This window comes from Leptinotarsa decemlineata, unplaced genomic scaffold (genome assembly GCF_025532065.1).
Source record: "Leptinotarsa decemlineata unplaced genomic scaffold, Ldec_3_MD MMD2_tig00026330_RagTag_RagTag, whole genome shotgun sequence".
NCBI classification, from domain to species: Eukaryota; Metazoa; Arthropoda; class Insecta; order Coleoptera; family Chrysomelidae; genus Leptinotarsa; species Leptinotarsa decemlineata.
The window spans coordinates 6629684-6647666 of NW_027412690.1; the positions used below are offsets into that span (position 1 = coordinate 6629684).

Consider the following 17983-nt stretch of genomic DNA (forward strand, 5'->3'; position numbering starts at 1 on the left):
GTTGTGATGCAAAAGCCATGAATTGTGTTTCCACAATAGCGGACATTTTCTTCGCATTGCTTCTTGCAAGTGGCGCATTAATTCAAGATAAAACTCCTTATTGATCGTACAACCATGTGGTAAAAACTGCTGATGCACTACGCCACGATAATCAAAGAGAACAGTGAGCAACACCTTGACATTTGATCGAACTTGGCGTGCTTTTTTGGTCTTGGCTCTCTTGAACTCTTTCATTTGGACTATTGGACATATTTCCTGAGTGATGTGGTTTGTTTTGAAGTTACTCATTTGCCTCCTTTGTATAGAGTTTATTTTGAAATTAATTTCTTTATTCCTTTCTTTGGAAGATTCTCATATTCATTTTGTATAAAAATGGAGAAGCAGGAAGCCATTTTTCTTTACCAAAAATTAGTCTCTCCAAAAATATGCCCCTTTCAATTGAAACTTCCTTCAACGTACTGAAAATATTCATTATAGTTATACACGTTATATTTATTGTTGTTATAGTTTTCTGTCAACTCATCGTATAAGTTGCCAAATATATCATTATTTTGAAAAAATATTGTAAATGTTTTAAAAAAATAAAATATTTGAAGCATTTGTATATTGTACATATTTTTATTGAAAAAATCAGAATCACAAAGTTTTTTTTGTAACCTTCGAACCAGTAGCAGTTGAAACAGTGGCACTCATCTCACAAACTGAAGTTCTTCATTTTGAATTGGAATGGTATATTTTCTATAACATCTCGAATATTTCTCAAAAGGTGCCACATTAACTATTTTCACAATTCAGGGTAAATAGTGTTTCTAGTTTTATCATCTGCATCAACTTCTTTTCCTTCTACGGTAACTGTATTCTGACACACCCTTCTCCCAGTGATGTATCCCTTCGTTTTTTGGATAAAATTGATGTCCTGGATGTTCATTGTGTGGTAGATTCACGTTGTGACTGTAGAATTCTCCGCCAGGTTCTGCATGATTTCTGATGATATTGACAATCCAGAGAATTATTCCCAATTTTCCGATGAATATGCTGTTCAATAAAACGAATTTCATGAACATCATTGCGATGGGCATAAACATGGTCTGCATCATGAATGGTGTTGCCAACATTGGAATGATTCTGGTCATTGTATCTTTTGAAATTATATTTCTTGGTTCTGTAACAAAAAATTCAATATAAATACGAGAAACTCAAATAGTAAACATGGGAACTGTGCTAGGAATCGCACGTTTGAAGATAAGACCTCGTTAATATTCAGGTCGCACAAGTTTGAGTCATAAATATTACGTGATAACGTAGACTGGATGGTAGTGTAAACCTGTTTTCTAACTATCATTTTTCATTGAGTATCAATCTAGAACTTTCCCCCTTTGTTGTTGAAATGATAATTTTATTTGAATCTTTTTAATGTGAATTTTGTTACCACATCCAGTGAAAAGAAATTCGATTCATTAGCAATCATAAACTTATTATTTCCTATCTTCATACTGAAAATTAAATGAGAGATTCCCAAAACTTTATCAATTTTACTGTCACAGTTAAAATTATTGACTTATTTTTAAGATGCTTTGCTTTCAGTATAGTAAACGTAAAGGAAAACATTTGTTTTTTCTAACATATTCTCTTCACTGTTAGCTTTTGAAACAATTGATTTCATTAGGTTTCTTTTTGTCATAGCAAGTTCTGGAAATAATAAGTTTTCGATGAGAATATTGACCTTGACAGTGCTTTGGTTATTATCAATTTCTGCTCCATTCAATTGATTATATCGATCCAGTGCAAATAATCACTGTGAAACTGTGTGAATCTTTTGATGAATCAGAAAATATAAGAAATAATGAACTTCCCTTTGTACCAATGTTCCAGAATATCGATAATATTGTAAGTTATACTATTGTATATTCTGTTGAAAAATACTTTCATGCCAAATATTTCGAGAACATTGAAATAGAATTTTCAAAACATACCTAGTTTTTAGTGAAAATATCTATAATGTATTCTTCAACTGAACAATAAAAGGAAAGAGTAAAGATGATTCAGATAATGGGGATGTAGTGAATCTAATGAATGCCTGCCAAAAAACGACTACTTTCCGGCCAATATCATATACCCGACAGACATTCATGCAAGTTACCTTACAGAGGATAGTCTTGAAGATGCTTTCATATCTTTCCCACACTGAAGAGAGTTTCTACTTCGAAACCGATCGTTAGTTAATCTACTCGATAGATTTCAGCGTTGTCTTGCTGCTGGATCAAGGAAAAGTATTGAGGTAACTTGCATAACTGTCCGTTTAATAAAATTCAATGCACTCCGTGGTAATAGCAAGGAAAACAGTTGTTTTTCAGGAGTCATTTGCTAAATTTCAAAATGACCGTCATCGGAGTGAGCTGTACGTGGCGAACGTGCGTGCAAATACTCAACAGTTATGCTCAAGGTTATGCTATCAGAATTTTGGGATGCGCTGCATCGACTAACTTGAAGACTATAAAATAGTATTATTGGGGTGTTTGAAAGACGAAATTGCGGAAAAACGGCCCCATTTGAAGGAAAAAAAGTGCTGCTTCATCAAAATAATGCATCCGCATCCACCATATTCCCCAGATCTGGCTCTTGGCGACTTTTTCCTGTTCTCAGAACTCAAGAGAAAGCTCGTTGGAAAGAAATTTAGCGTCGATGAAGAGGTGCTTGTTGAAACTGAGTTAGCCTGCGGACTTTGCAGCCCAAACATCGATCGTTCCAAAAGTCAGTCAAAAACATTGACATATTTGAAATTTCAGAACTCATCTGACATCTGTCGAGGAAGATTTCGACTGAAACGAACCGAACAAAGAAAAACTGCAACTGATGTATGATGTTTCAATTCTGGAGTCGGGGGTAGATTTTCGTCTCCGTAACGTTGTCTGTATAATTTTCTCAGCTCTTTTTTTTGATGAGCGACATTATCAGATACCACAAATTACTGAAAAATGACGCATTTTCTTTTGTTAGAAATACATTCAGTTTACGCGGTAACTGGTGATATACAATGAATTATGTATGTTCTTATGTGAAATGATGAGCAGGACACGATTTTGAGGTCAAAACGCGGCGCACTCCTTTGATTCCGAAATTCTGTCCACAAAAGATGAAATGAAGGTCATATATTTCACCTTTTTTGGACCAAAAAACTATCGGAATACTCATGATCTTATTAACCATTACGCATTTTTCCATTATGTTTCATATTTTTTTAATAACCCAAATTAACTTTATTCCATAAAAAATATGTATTTTTGTCAGAGATGTTTCCTGGTAATTTATTGTGCAAACATCAAATTTAAGTGTGTGAAAGCTATTTCCGGTTTTTTGGCCGCGGTCTGCAGGTTTTTATGCCTGACGTTTCGTCTACTACTGCGATAGATATCATAAAAGGCGATGTGAGAACCGTCGCAGTCCCGAGTTGGTTCTCTCGTTTTTCTGAACACATTAACTACGGTGCTTTTATTTGACTCTAGTTTCATATTACCATTAGTGAGCCTGACCTTGTGTATGTACATCTAAGGACAGGTAGCCAGATTTTATTGATGTTCATTGCTTCTTCTCTATTGAAATCATTCCTGTATTTTTAAATTCATATACTATATACTATTGAATAGTAGTTTTTTGAGTTTTACTGTTTCTTTGTTGAGAGCATGTTCTGCTACAGCTAATTTGTCGGTTTGTCCGAGTCGATAATTCCTTATTTTTCAGAAAGACGGGTACCTACACTATTTCGTGGTTCCAATGAAGACCGACCCGGTCTACAAGGAATCTGGTATACCCCGGGTGTTGTTAACGGTTCTCTGGGATCCTTTACGTTGGTACGACCGTTTAACTCGGATATTACAAATTTGAGTGGGGTTATGGCGTCATAGTGAGTCATCTGGAAATTATTCATATTTGGAAATTTATGTATTTTATGAATCAAAAGTATATACTCATTTGGCTTATAGAGAGAACTATGAGCAGCAGGTACCCATGGGTTGGGCTACCTATCGGGTGCGTCCCCAGGTGGAGGATATGGGAACGGCCAGGGGACTGGAGGCCCTGTCCGGGAAGCCAATGTGGCCTTACGGAAGGGATCGCCGGCCTCCTGGTCAGTGGCAGAAATAAGTAGGGTGAGGGGAACTAAAACTCCCCAAAAGTCTTTGCAAACATACCACCGTGGACCAGCCTACCCAAGCTAAGGTGTAAGGAATCGTGCCGACAGCTGAAAGGCTGCAGGGAGATATGTAGTCACGAACGATCCCCTTGGAGAACTGAGCGAAACGTCACCTCTGGTAATGCGGGGCTCTGCCAGAGGTGACCAACTCTTCCCTTGCTACTCGTGGACACAACGCAAAAACAAAAACAACAAAAACAAAAACCAATTCCAAGGCTGGACAGAAGTGCTCACCTCAATCTAAGGCGGTGGCTGGGGATGAACAGAAATTTCCACTCCAATCTACCGCTTGGAATGAGGCTGGACATAGCAGATCACCTCCAACAGCAAGGGCACTTCCTGCGGCGGGCGCCAACAGCTCCGCCTGAATGAAGGTAAAAAACCAGCTGCCCCTGCAGGAAAGCTCCCTCACTTGTACACCTCCACGGAGAGAACCCCAAGAAGGTCGAAGAAGCCACGCAACAACAGTAATATCGCTGCACCTTCCAAAACCTTCGTGGAGGTCACCGTGAGACACCTCAAGGTTGCCAAAGAGAGTGTGTGTTCGGCGAGTTTTGGCCTACACCTGCCAATATAAAAGAGATGTATCCTAGTGACCTGTTCACATTCCTGGAAAGGACAGGATGGATGATGACCTAGGAGGATAACTCCTTGGGAAGATGTACAATGGGTCACATGTGGCCTGAGTGCTGTGGGTCTACACTCACCCTCCCTACTCTACAGATACAGATGAGCAGCAGCTAACTCATTTCTTGAATTCATGTTTTCTTGTCAGAATATGGCGTCGAAAATCAATTGAATTTTTCTGAATCCCCTTCGAATTCATAATATTTGAGTGAAGCACCGAAGTGTCAATCACACAATAAACTATCAGAAAACAGCACTGACAAAAATTTAAAAAAATTGTGCGGAAAAAAGTATTAAACAAGGTGTAATAGAACTTGTGCGGAAAATGAATAGTTTGTCGAAAAAATTTACTGATTGGTGTAGTAACAATTCCTTAATTGTCAATCCTCACAAAACAGTATGTCTACAGTTTTATTCTAGTATAAGAATCTCAAATGATTATTTTTTTCGCGTTAACAACAAAAATATATATTTTTCGGATTCAATAAAATTTCTGGGCACATATTTAGATGCAAATTTTGAGTGGAATACACATACATCAGGTGTGTAAGAGACTAAATATTAGTTATCAAGCAATTTTGCAGCGGAAAAATATATTCACACCAGAGCAAATAATAAATGTGTACCATGCTCTCTCATATTTACATATTTCTTACAATATTGTCCTTTAGGAAAATATGGCCAATGCTCGCAGAGTTTATATCAGTCAAAAAAGACTAATTCGTCTAATCTTTATATCAGTCAATAATTCGTCTTATCTTTGGCTTAGATTATCTATTGACGTGTAGGAATAATTTTAAAAAGCTTAAATTACTGACGGTCCCATCGATTTACATTTATAAAACTGAAACATATCTAAAACTCAACATCAAGAGTGTTTTGAAGATTTCTAACCCTAATGACTATGCTACGAGGCATGGTGACTTATTTAAAAGTACAAACTATAATGGGATACGATTTTTCAATAGATAGATAGATTTATTTGACTGTTTTACAATAAGTTTACAGCATGTCATATATCAAAAATGGTCTTAGAGAGACGTGGTATATATATAAATCAATAAAAAACTTTTTGTTACATTCAGTTTTGAAAGGACAGCACAATATAGTAAAACGTACACATTAAAAATATGTTGTAAAGTAACATACTTCACAAATATGAATATATCAGTGAAGGATTATTGTTCAATATATCAATCAATAGATTATTAACTATTCAAAAATTCATTAATTCTATAAAAACAGTGATCTAAAAGTACATTTCTAATAGACCTTTCGAATTCAGAATTTTTCAGTGATCGCATCTCTGAAGTCAACTTGTTGTAAAGTTTCAAATTTATGGAGTTCGTTTTGGATTTTGTCTGAAAACTCCATGACAAATATCGTTTTGCTCTGGTGGTCGAGAAGGACTACACCAGGCTTATTAGCTTGTTCATACAAGCCTAAGGGTGGGAAACGAATAGTTATTATCTTTATCATTATTATCAATATTATTATTATTATTATTGAGTGTTTTAACTGCAGGATTGCCCATCATTTTACAAACAAACAGTTTTTCAAAATCTCTGTGGACAACATTTCGAATATTCATTCAATAACGTTTCCAGATACTTTTCCTCCATTAAAATTTTTATATTTTTCAAATCACATTTTTCAGTGAGAATGGAAAATACTACTAAGTTTGTCAGATTTGTCAGAGCTTCAGCGTATTTTAAAATACTCAGTTGTTGGGTTAATTCATTCGGAGGATTAGGTATAATTTCTATCGTCTGAAAAATGATGTGTACAAAAAAAACGTACCTACCTTCAGTTACGTCAACAAACTTTGTGTTTTCCAGTTTCCCAGAAGACACTTCAGCACAAAACCACATAAACCAAAAAAAAGCGACAAACATTATAGAAGTGAAGTCCATGTCAACTTTTCACTAAAAACTCTATAAATATGAGATGCATGTAACTGTTTAAATGCACATCGGTAACTGTGCTACTGGCATTACTTCATTTCTTATCATGCATTCCACTGAACTGTTTGAACTACGTTTTGCTAGTTAAAGTAGATCAAAAGAGAAGTGAAACGAATGAGTTACTTTTTATTGGGTAGAGATACACGCGAAAGAGGCGTCAATGATTCTGATTCAATATTGGAGAGGTTCGGTAAAAGCGAATATCTAATCAAGCTGTTGAATATTCATTTCAGGTACAGTTGCGAATGTTGCTATCAGAGCGAAACAGCTATTTTAACAAGCCACAACTGATCGTGATAACTGTAGCAAACGTGTTTGTATTTTTGTCAGGATGACAATAACATTCCTTCAATTGCTCTTTAAATCTGATAGAAATTACGTAATGTTTACGGCGTAGCACTCAATCATTCATATTTCGCAAGCACTCATAGATTTTTTCAAGTTGTCCATGAAGTTCGTAGTTAGTTTACAAAAAAATGCTTTATTTAGGCTTCCTCACCGAACTTTCCTAATATTTGATCAGGTATATTTCTGACATGACTGTGTTGATTGATAATTATTGTTAGTGCTTCTATATATTTTCGGTGAACATCTGTATGCCTCGATAGAAATGTCTTTACATTTCAAATCCTAAATACCTATTCAATTGTTCTGTTGGTTGAAATTTTCAATAAAATCTTCAATGTGGCTGAAAATAATATGAGTGAAAATCAACGATCCAAAAGTGACCCATTCAATGCAATTGTTCAGAAAATGTTTAAATGTCATGAAGGTTGAAAAGGGGGTATTATTTGGAGAGATTAGCTCTTCAGGAAGAAGCTTTTAATGAATACTCTTGACTCATGATCATGCTTAGATATTTCTTCCGGATGCAAACTGGAAAAATATCTTTCAAAACAACTACTTCCATATGAAAATTGAATTACACAAAAATCAGTTTTTCCCATTCAGTTTGTACTGTTTTTACTGTATATAATTTTGTTGAAGGCTCAGGATGTGGAGTGTACTCCAGATGACTAAGCCTAAGGATTAAGTGGGGAATAGGAAAAAATACCAGCGTGGTCCAAACAGAACTGGCTAGTATCTCAATCGCTACAAAAGAAATAACTAGGAAAGGAATTTCTGGCAAAAACATAACGATCTGCAGACAAGCTGTATCAGCCTTGAACAGACAAGGTGTTACCTCAGGGCTAGTACTAGAGAGCCACCAAGATTTAGCCAAAGCCTCTGTAGATAATAACATTATCCTGAGATGTGTTGAAAGGCACGACAAGAGTAAAGGTAATCGCATTGCCGACTCTTTAGCCAGGGAAGCGGCTGGACTGAGACTTTTGGGACCCAGTGGCACTTACGGCCTGATGACTTCAACAATTGCGGAATCAGCCAAATGTTACACCCATGCTCAATCCCTAAAGAGATGTGATGGAATCAAACGATGCAATATTGCCAGGATCACCTTGGGCAACCTTGGCAAGCTGGCGCCGAAAAAATATCTGGCGATGACCAGAAAAAATCTACGCTTAACAGAAGGATTTCTGACTGGCCACTGTCAACTAAGGAAACACCTTCATAATATGAAACCAGAGGACACACCTCTATGCAGGATGTGTGAACAAGAAGATGAGACTGTCAGGCATGTCCTATGCGAGTGCCCGGAGTTATCGTCAATAAGAGAGTGTGTGTTCGGCGAGTCTTGGCCTGCACCTGCCGATATAAAGGAGATGTCTCCAAGTGACATGTTTACCTTCCTGGAAAGAACAGGATGGACGATGACCTAGGAGGACAACTCCTCGGGAGGATGTACAATGGGTCACATGGGGCCTAAGTGGGCTTACACTCACCCTTCCTACTCTACACATACAGATTGTAGTTATGTTTTCCTTCATTTCTTTGAAAGTTTTCTACATTTTTGGAGAAGAAGCTACTGATTTCTCATACAAAAAATGTAAGAAACATCAAAAGTTCCCCATATTTTTTTATTTTAAGATGGAGAGCCAAAAGTATACCTCTTTCAATTTTTGATTTTTCGACTTTTTGGCTCTTTGGCACTTTGGCTTTCTACTTCTTCACCATTGGAGACGTAAAGAGCTAAAATTTATAATATAGAAACTAGTCACCAAAAATTATCAGTTTGCAGTTATACATAATTACCTAAATCTTCTCAAAAGTAACGCAGTCAGCTCAGACAATATCTCACTTCCAATGATCCATCTCTTAGATAGTCATCTATTAGATCCGTTAACCTTCATCGTTATTGACATTTCAACTAAGAGTGATTTTCCAAGTTGTGTGATCAACGGTGTTATTATCCCTTCAACTAAATGCAACTCCCTTCCGGATTTCTCTGACCTGAGGCCTATCACCATCCTACCTTGTCTTTCGAAAGTTGTTGAGATGATCATGAAGGACCAAATTTATAGCTCCATAAATGACCACAAAATCATCACACTCGTGCAGTCCGGTTTCAGACATCAACACAGCTTTACTTTCCATCACCGACCTCTTCAAGGTTGTCGACGAAAGTGGATTAACTCGTTTAGCACTTCTTGACTACAGTAAAGCCTTCGACACTTGACTTTGACATCCTGTGCGATAAACTCAGCTTCTTCGTTTTTTCGTGAATGCGGTGTCTCTGTTTTGAAATTACTCATCAAACCGAACTCAAAGAGTTGGTTCGATGAGTTGATGGACGGTATCAGCTCAGAGACTCTGCCCGTAACTGAAGGTGTATCTCAAGGATCCATCCTTGGTCCTTCACTATTCCGCTCATATTTTTGTGACTTCCATTAGTCGGTAGAAAAATGCAACATTCATCATTTCGCAGATGATACTCAACTGTTCTTCTCTTTTCAATTCCCTGACATTGATTCCGCTCAAAACCTGCCCAATCGTGATCTACCGAGCATCTTTGATATTTCATCAGCTCATAAATTGAAGTTGAACTCCAAAAAGTCGACAGTAATGATCTTTGGACCGAAAAGATAGCGAGATATTGCTAATAATAGTCTTCATATTCACATAAACGGTGACGTTATGCCTTTTGTAATTGAAGTAGAGAACTCAGGCCTGTAGTTTAATTCTGAACTGCGCTTCACAAAACACTTTAGCAATTTGTTCCAAACGTCTTTTAATATCTTGAGGCAAGTGTTTCCAAATCGGAACTTACTCACCAAACGACTCAAACTAAAATTATGTGAGGCGGTAATCATTTCGAAAGTTTCATATTGCGAAAGCATGTATAACACATTTTTCCTCATTATTTATATTGAGTCGAATAATTTTTTGTTCAAGTGACTTTTGCGGTCAATGCTCATAGAAGCGTTACCATTATTTGTTCAAGGCCCAACTTTCTTCTCGAAATTGGATTTATGAATATTGTAACATTTTGGGAGGTGAAGTTTTTGGCTCTTTACAGATCTTTTGAGATATTTGCAAAAAACAAATCACTTTTTCATTGTAACTGTTTGTAACGTCAGGAATTTTTGCAGGCACTTCTCCAAGAGTTGCATAAAGTTTTTAGGAGCCATTCTGAAACGACTGACAGGTTGATTGATATTTTCTGACTTGAAGGTTAGGGTTTCGATAAAATGGCACTAGTGAAACAGATTACCAGGTCACGGTCACAGAGCAAATGCGAGCTAATCGAACTCTCCTTCCATGAAATTGTTCCATTTCAACGAGACACATTACACGAATGAAGAAGCGTTTCGAAGTAGACAAATGTTGAAATTCAGAACGGCAATTCAAACGAGCACATTCTCTTAGTCCGATACCAGTTTAGCTCAAGTCTCCTTCCGGGCTACGTCAAGATGGTCAGAAAGAATATAATGACGTGAAACCGAAGAATCTGGTTATTCGGGCTATTTATATTCGAAAGCATGCTTTCCGGTTTGTGGATTCTTGCGGCGATTTTCTTAATTGAAGTTCACGGATGTTTATGCAATGTTTTGGACGCAGCTAATGAAGCGGTGGATTTGAAAAGAGACAATTTACCAACAACCAGTGCTGAAAACAATGGGACTATAAGAGAGATAGAGGGTCTTTTGAGTGAAATTTTCGAGATTGATAGTGCGAATGGTAATGGAAATGGAACTCTCATTGAAGGTATTTGAAATTACTTATCGATATTTCATTGATGAAAAATGAGTACATATTGTAGTTTGTTAGTTGAAAATAGTTGACACATCATATACTGTAACAAGTGCACAATGTTGACAATCTATAAAGATTGTTTATTTTGTTTGTATAAGTAGATAATGACTTTTATTTTCGCAGTCACCTCATTAGTGCCTTTCTTTCTCAGGAAGATGTGAATTGGTAAAGGAAGTGAAAGCACTGAGAGGTCACATACTTATTGCAAATATCAAGTGTGTGCTCTTAATTTTCGGTAATAATCACTTTTCGATTACCACAAGTATTTCTCTAGAAATTCTCAGGAAGAAATCTATAATTTCTAGTTTTCTTGTTCATGAAATAATTAGGTTCAATTTTTCTAAATAAACGAATGGAATATATTCTGAATGGACTGTTCTTCAGTAGCAACTGATTAATATAGAGATAACTAGCTGATGAATAAAATCTAATGAAAGATAATAAAACTATTCAATTTTGCATGGTTCTTAGGCAAAGTATTGCCTAGAATGCGTGAACATGAGCAAATGGTTTTCCTTTCTGATTTTTTTACCTGTACAATATGTATGTCTGATGAAAAAAAGTCAAGTTGAAGCACTTGCTTGTGTTTATGCATGTTTATGCATTCCGCCTTTAGAATTGTCAATTTTTAACGAAAGAGGCATTTATTATTAACGAACGAAAGAGGCATTTATTATTAACGATGGCTTCAACAATATTATTGATGCATTCCATTAGTTTGAACTTCCGTTGTCTAATATGATAAAAATTGATTTGAAATACCTGAATGAGTCTGTAAAAAATTAAAAAAAGATGAGCTGGAAAATAACAATTGTATCAAGCAAAAAAACTGAAATTGAAATGAAATGAAATACCAGCAACAACCAAAAAATCAAAAAACAAATTGAAACTATTAACATGCTTTTGGGCTCTGTAATACAAAGGAAGGTTTCGAAAAGGAACAATACATCATCAAAAATAACCTTCAACGAAATGGTTACTCCAAAGTGATAGTAGAACAGGTTTCAGCTAGAAGACAGCAAGAGCTCCATTTGGAAGAGAAGCCGCCACAACCAGTACTTGTCCTTCCCTACATCTGAGGGTTATCGGAAAGGATGAGAAGGATTGGTTCAAAGTATAACATCAGAACCTGCTTCAGATCTGGGAATACTATCCGTAGCAGCCTCTCAAAAACCAGGCCACCAAATTCGGACTCCGATTCTAAGAATTGCATTTACCGGATACCCTGCGAGTGCGGAGAATCATACATCGGTGAAACCAGGAGGCCATTAAAAGTCCGCATGGCCGAGCATAAGAAATATACAAAGCGAGAGAAACCAGCAAATCAGGAATAGCAGAGCACGTTTGGACTCATCATCATAACATTAAGCAGGATCAAGGTTTGTTTGAAGGTGATTGACAATGTTTCGTGGTGTATTTCATCAGTTTGGACTTCCATTGTCTAATATAATATAAATTGATTTGAAATCCCTGAAAATAATAAAAGATTAACCAAAAATAACAATTTTATTGAAACAAAAAACTGAAATTACAAGAAAATAACATACAAGCTACAACCAGAAATGAAAAATTGAAATATTAGTGAAAGCTAAAAATTAAAAAATATTATTGACAAAAATGAAAATGAACGGTGATAACCAGTTATCACCCGAAGACGTTTGTGGATACTAGCAATCGAAACGTCGTGACGTAACTTGGTTTGGAATCTTTAAATTTTCATTTTTCATTCTCATTTTTGTCAATAATATTTTTTAATTTTCAACTTTCATTAATATTTCAATTTTTTATTTTCTGGTTGTAGCTTGTATGTTATTTCCTTGTAAGTTCAGTTTTTTGTTCCAATGAAATTGATATTTTCGGTTAATCTTTTATTATTTTCAGGGATTTCAAATCAATTTATATTATATTAGACAATGGAAGTCCGAACTGATGAAATGAGTGGGATCAAGCTGAAATCATCCACTAGGAAGGACACTGGTTTGGGAGAAAATTCAAAGAAGCCGCATACATGTTGTCCAATAACGTATTTAGCAAAGCTAGCGTAGAGATACGCAACATATGGAAACCACTAATCAAGCGGATCACGACCAACTCCCGCTAAACGGTCAGCTTTCCCTAAAACCGATGAAGAGAGGTGATAGGTGAAAGCACTCGAATGACCTATAAATAGTCAGATCTCGGATGAATAAGTCCAGTTATCACCTGAAGACGATCGTAGATACTATCAATCGATATGTCGTGAAGTACCTTGGTTTGGAATCTTTTCAATTTTTAGTTTCATTTCTTGCTAATAGTTTTTTTTATTTTCATCTCGTGTTAATAGTTTTAATTTTCTTTTAGATATTTGGTTGTTACTTGCATTTTATTTCATTGTAATTTCAGTTTTTTCGCTCAATATAATTGTTATTTTTCAGCTAATCTCTTTATTTTAATTTTTATAGATTCTTTCAGGTACTTCAAATCAATTTATATCATATTAGACAATGGAAGTTCGAACTAATGAAATGCATCAAGAAACATTGTCAACTACCATCAAACAAATATTGTTAATATTGTTTTTGTAGAACCATGCTTTCAAAAATTCAATTCAAAAGGTTTGGAACAATAAAAAAAATATCAATAAAACTCGTCTGCCAATATGTCTAAATGATGTTGTTATGTACAAACCAAAAAAAAACATGTGAACAACAGTTCATTGCTATTTTTATACAGAGAAATTACTCTTTCTGTTCCATTGAATAACATTGGGAAAATAAAAAAATCGAAAGTCACTTTTTTCATTAGGTTGATGAAACGACCTCTGTAGAAGAAACTTGGAGTGGGGTCATATATACTGTTGAAACATGCTGAAAATGCACACGATCAAACCTGAATAAACACTTTGGGCATAGAAAAAGCGTCATTTGCGACATTTACGTCAGTTGTTAGTGAACCAAAACTTTTTTCATTCAATTACCCACTGTTTTCTGTTCTAACAAACGCATGCACAAGAATTAGCTTGAAAAAAATGGCTTCTTTCAAATATCTAGGACTAGTCATATATCAATATATGCAGAAATCTGCCAGTATAGTACAGATATGAAGTAGATTATAGATTTGGAATTGAAATTTCTATGTAAACTCAATTACAGGTTCTGATGGTATTGTCCTTCATCTGATCGAAAATTGTATCTTCATTGTAGTAAAATAACATTGGTTATTCCCTCTATGCAGAACAATTTCTCTGAGTCACTAATTACTTACATTGGTACAAAAAGAATATTTTACATTGATACGAGAGTTTTCTTGGCAGATGAGTCCAGTCTGTCAAATATGGAAACTCTGCCTCAAAAATTGAAGTACAATCAGAAGTGTCTCAGGGATCTCACATGGTACCTCTGTTCTTTTAATTTATATTTCTCATGTTTGCAGACGATCTGAAGATGTTTCAAACCATTCAAAATATTTTAGATACTGCAGAACTGTAGTATGACCTTGTCCAAGTGGTATATCATCAACTTTTTGCACTTAAATGCAGATGAATATCATAGAATTGCTTCCTTGAGAATCAACAATTCAATTGCTTCTTCATATGAAATCTGAAGAATATGTAAAATGAAATAATACGGATTCAAAAGTGCATAATAATATCGAGTATAATTAATATAAGCCAATGTTTATTTTTTCGCAAGAAAGCTTTTGTACGAATGTCACTTTAATTATATTTGAAGAGTTTAACTCCAAACTGATACATTTTAATTTCAAACGATTTTCATTGAATATAATTTTAAAAACACTGTAATGTACCTGCTTGAGTGAAATGAAGAATGAAAACTACTTCAAAGCTCACCCTCTGCCTAAGCATCAACTTTTTACTTTTATGTATTATTACAGAATCTCGAAAAAAGAAAAATGACAACAAGGAAGATAAGGGATTCATGGAGAAAATGCTACCAATGATGGTAATGCCTTTCATGGTATCAACAACGATGATCCCGATGATGATGATCTCTATGTTCGTCATGCTTGTGAAAAGCGCCTTCATGGGCAAGATCGGCTTGATTCTGATGTTGGTCAACATGTTCCGAAACAGATCAAATCAAGGAGGGGTCATTTCTCACAACCCCTATTCTAGAAATGATGATACCAAGGAGGCCATGAGCTACTATGGCTATCACGGAGATGAGGAATATGGAGCTTACGTTAATAAGAGAAGGAAACGAACACCAAAATATTAGCTAGTCCTGTACCTGTTGAAGATAGTTGATAATATTTATTTTAGACTAGAACCTTCACAAAAATTGATGTGATTTTGTAATATTCGTGCAAGAAAAATAAACATGTGTATTAAATTATAAGACTTTGATACAATTCGCTGTTTGTATTCCATAATTGTGTTTCCTCATTCTAGTTGGCATCATCAGGAGATGATCTGAACAGTATAGATCATAGTTTGTTGACGGTTTTGGGTGATTTAACTTTCTTCAACCTGAACAATTGAAAATTACAACGACGAATTTTCATAGGCGAACTCTATACACATTCATGAAGTTAACCGTTATTATTTATCTGATGATGTGTTTACTAGCAGTAACGTCAGGTGCGTCACAGAGGGTAACTTTTCTGATATATATATGGTAAAAATCATTGTATGCCCCTGTTTTTCTCCAAATTTGATATTTTTATTACACTGAACAATTAATTAAAAAAATGTTTGAAGACAAGCTTTTCTTTAAATGTAAGCTTCTCATTCGTAGAATAACCTAGATCGGATTATGAAAAAAATTAGTTTTTTCAACTTCAATGCATTTGTATAGAAGCTTCTCTTTGAAATTTTTTTTTTATTTTTTATTTTTAGACATTTCTAAATCGAAGTAAAAATTGAATATGTATTGAAAATACATAAGGGCTTTCGCTAATAAGGGCTCTCGATCTGACTGTGCATCTTAAAGGCCTATATCGCTACTTAGTCAATTTCTAAGATTATTGAATACTGTTTCTATCAAAGATTATATGATTACTTTAAATCATTCAGATTATTTTCTCATAGAAGAAATAAATCTATAGTTGGTGAAATTTATCATCTCATTAAACATGCGCTAGGAATATTGGAAAATAAACAGCAGACTCCAGGATTATTTTTTAGTTTGAGCAAAGCTTTTGACCTCGTTGACCATGACATACTGTTAGACAAATTGCAGTTTTATGGTATACGTGGTTCTGCATTACCTAACTGATCGTAGTCAGCTGGTCTGTGTGAATGGAATGAATTCTGAAATAAAATGTATATCAAGATGGGTACCTCAAGGCTCTGTTTTGAGACCCCTTTTATTTTTGGTTTTTATAAATGATCTTTCTTGGTAGCTACGGGAATCAGGTCCGAAGTAATTGTCAAATTTCTGAGTGGTGTTCTATAAATGGCCTGTTGCTAAATTCTGCTAAATCTCAAATGCTCAACTTTGTTACTGAAAATACAACAATTCATATAAGCTATTTGGTTAGATTAAATAATGAAACTTTACATCAAGTTGATTGTGCTAAATTCTCAGGTGTTGACATTGATAATAAACTTACCTGAAAGTTCCATGTTGATAGTGACAAACTGAAGCTTAGTAAACGTATATATTTATTTCGTCGGTTAAAACAGTTTAAAGTTTTTGTTATTCAGAAAAAAGTTATCAGAATTCTGTCTGGTGCATCTTCAAGTGCACACTGCAGGCCATTATTCATTCGTTATAGTTTATTACCAATAACTAGTTTGTATCTCTATCAAACTCTGATATATATATATATATATATATATATATATATATATATATATATATATATATATATATACAGGGTCCTGCAACAGTGGCGCGGTGTTCCATATCTCTATATAGGAAGCAGATAGGAATCTAATTTTCTATAATATTACCTTATTGCTCGAGCTCGACAAATTACACCACAAAATGGACGTTCTTGAATAGTTACAATAATTTAAAAGATCTCGGAATTTGTGCCATATTCTTTCGGTCTAAAACAACCTTTCAGCGAATGAAATATTTATTGGAAATCAAGTAGTCTGGCAAATGACAGAACAAAATATTTGGCTGCAAATGAATATTGAAATTTTTAGTCAATCGTGAAGTTGAACTGTCGGTATAATTTCATCAGAATGTTGTTATCAAAAAGTGATTTGATTGATATGATTTTCATATTAGGTGAATCAGACAGGAATTGTTTATTGGCAAGTAGAATTTATTCTCAACGGTATCCAGATAGAAGGCATCCAGATGAAAGATCTTTCCGAAAGGTCTTGGGACGATTCGTTGAAACTAGATCTATTAATTATTCCAAACATGAGCGCATCAAGCCAGCTACTAATGAAGATAATGAATTGCAAGTTCTTCTTGCTGTTGAAGAAGATCCTAGTAGGAGTCAACGACAAATTGGGGAAATAGTGGATATAAGTGAGAGATCAGTGCAACGAGTATTGAAGAAACATCGCTTGCATCCATACCACGTTCAGTTACATCAAGAACTACTGTATGCTGATTTCGAGAAAAGAGTGAGATTTTGCAATTGGGCCATGAACAAAATTCGTCGAAACGAATATTTTTTCAATAATATTTTATGGTCGGATGAATCGACATTCCATAAAAATGGATTTGTAAATCGACATAATTACCATTATTATGCGACAGAAAATCCTCATTTATTGAGACAGGTGGATTATCAACATAGGTGGTCGATAAATGTCTGGGGAGGCATCATTGGAGAATATGTAATTGGTCCATACTTTTTTGAGGGACATATGAATGGTGCAATGTATCTCAATTTCTTACGAAATGATTTACCAGGTTTGTTAGATGATATTCCTCTTGACCTCCGCAACAGAATGTGGTTATAACATGATGGTGCACCTGCTCACTATTCGGCAGAAGTGAGCATTTCCCAATAAATGGATAGGACGGAATGGGCCTGTACGGTGGCCCGCTAGATCACCAGATTTGACGAAACTAGATTTTTTCTTATGGGGATACATAAAAAATATGGTTTACGTTGAGCCACCAACTTCTCCCGAAAATAT

General features: G+C 35.2%; 2 protein-coding genes across 2 annotated transcripts; one reads left to right on the forward strand and one right to left on the reverse strand.

Annotated features, from left to right (window-relative positions):
- Positions 1 to 633: 633 nt before the first annotated feature.
- LOC141485699 (uncharacterized) lies at positions 634 to 6966 on the reverse strand. The gene is made up of 2 exons (XM_074182977.1): positions 6621 to 6966; positions 634 to 1162 (listed from the first exon to the last, which is right to left on the reverse strand). Exons 1-2 carry the CDS (start codon positions 6727 to 6729, stop codon positions 828 to 830), a joined length of 444 nt encoding a protein of 147 aa, XP_074039078.1. The 5' UTR covers positions 6730 to 6966; the 3' UTR covers positions 634 to 827.
- A 3303-nt stretch (positions 6967 to 10269) lies between these two features.
- On the forward strand, positions 10270 to 15398 carry LOC111514609 (uncharacterized). The gene is made up of 2 exons (XM_023170866.2): positions 10270 to 10884; positions 14806 to 15398. Exons 1-2 carry the CDS (start codon positions 10659 to 10661, stop codon positions 15147 to 15149), a joined length of 570 nt encoding a protein of 189 aa, XP_023026634.2. The 5' UTR covers positions 10270 to 10658; the 3' UTR covers positions 15150 to 15398.
- The last annotated feature ends 2585 nt before the right edge of the window (positions 15399 to 17983 follow it).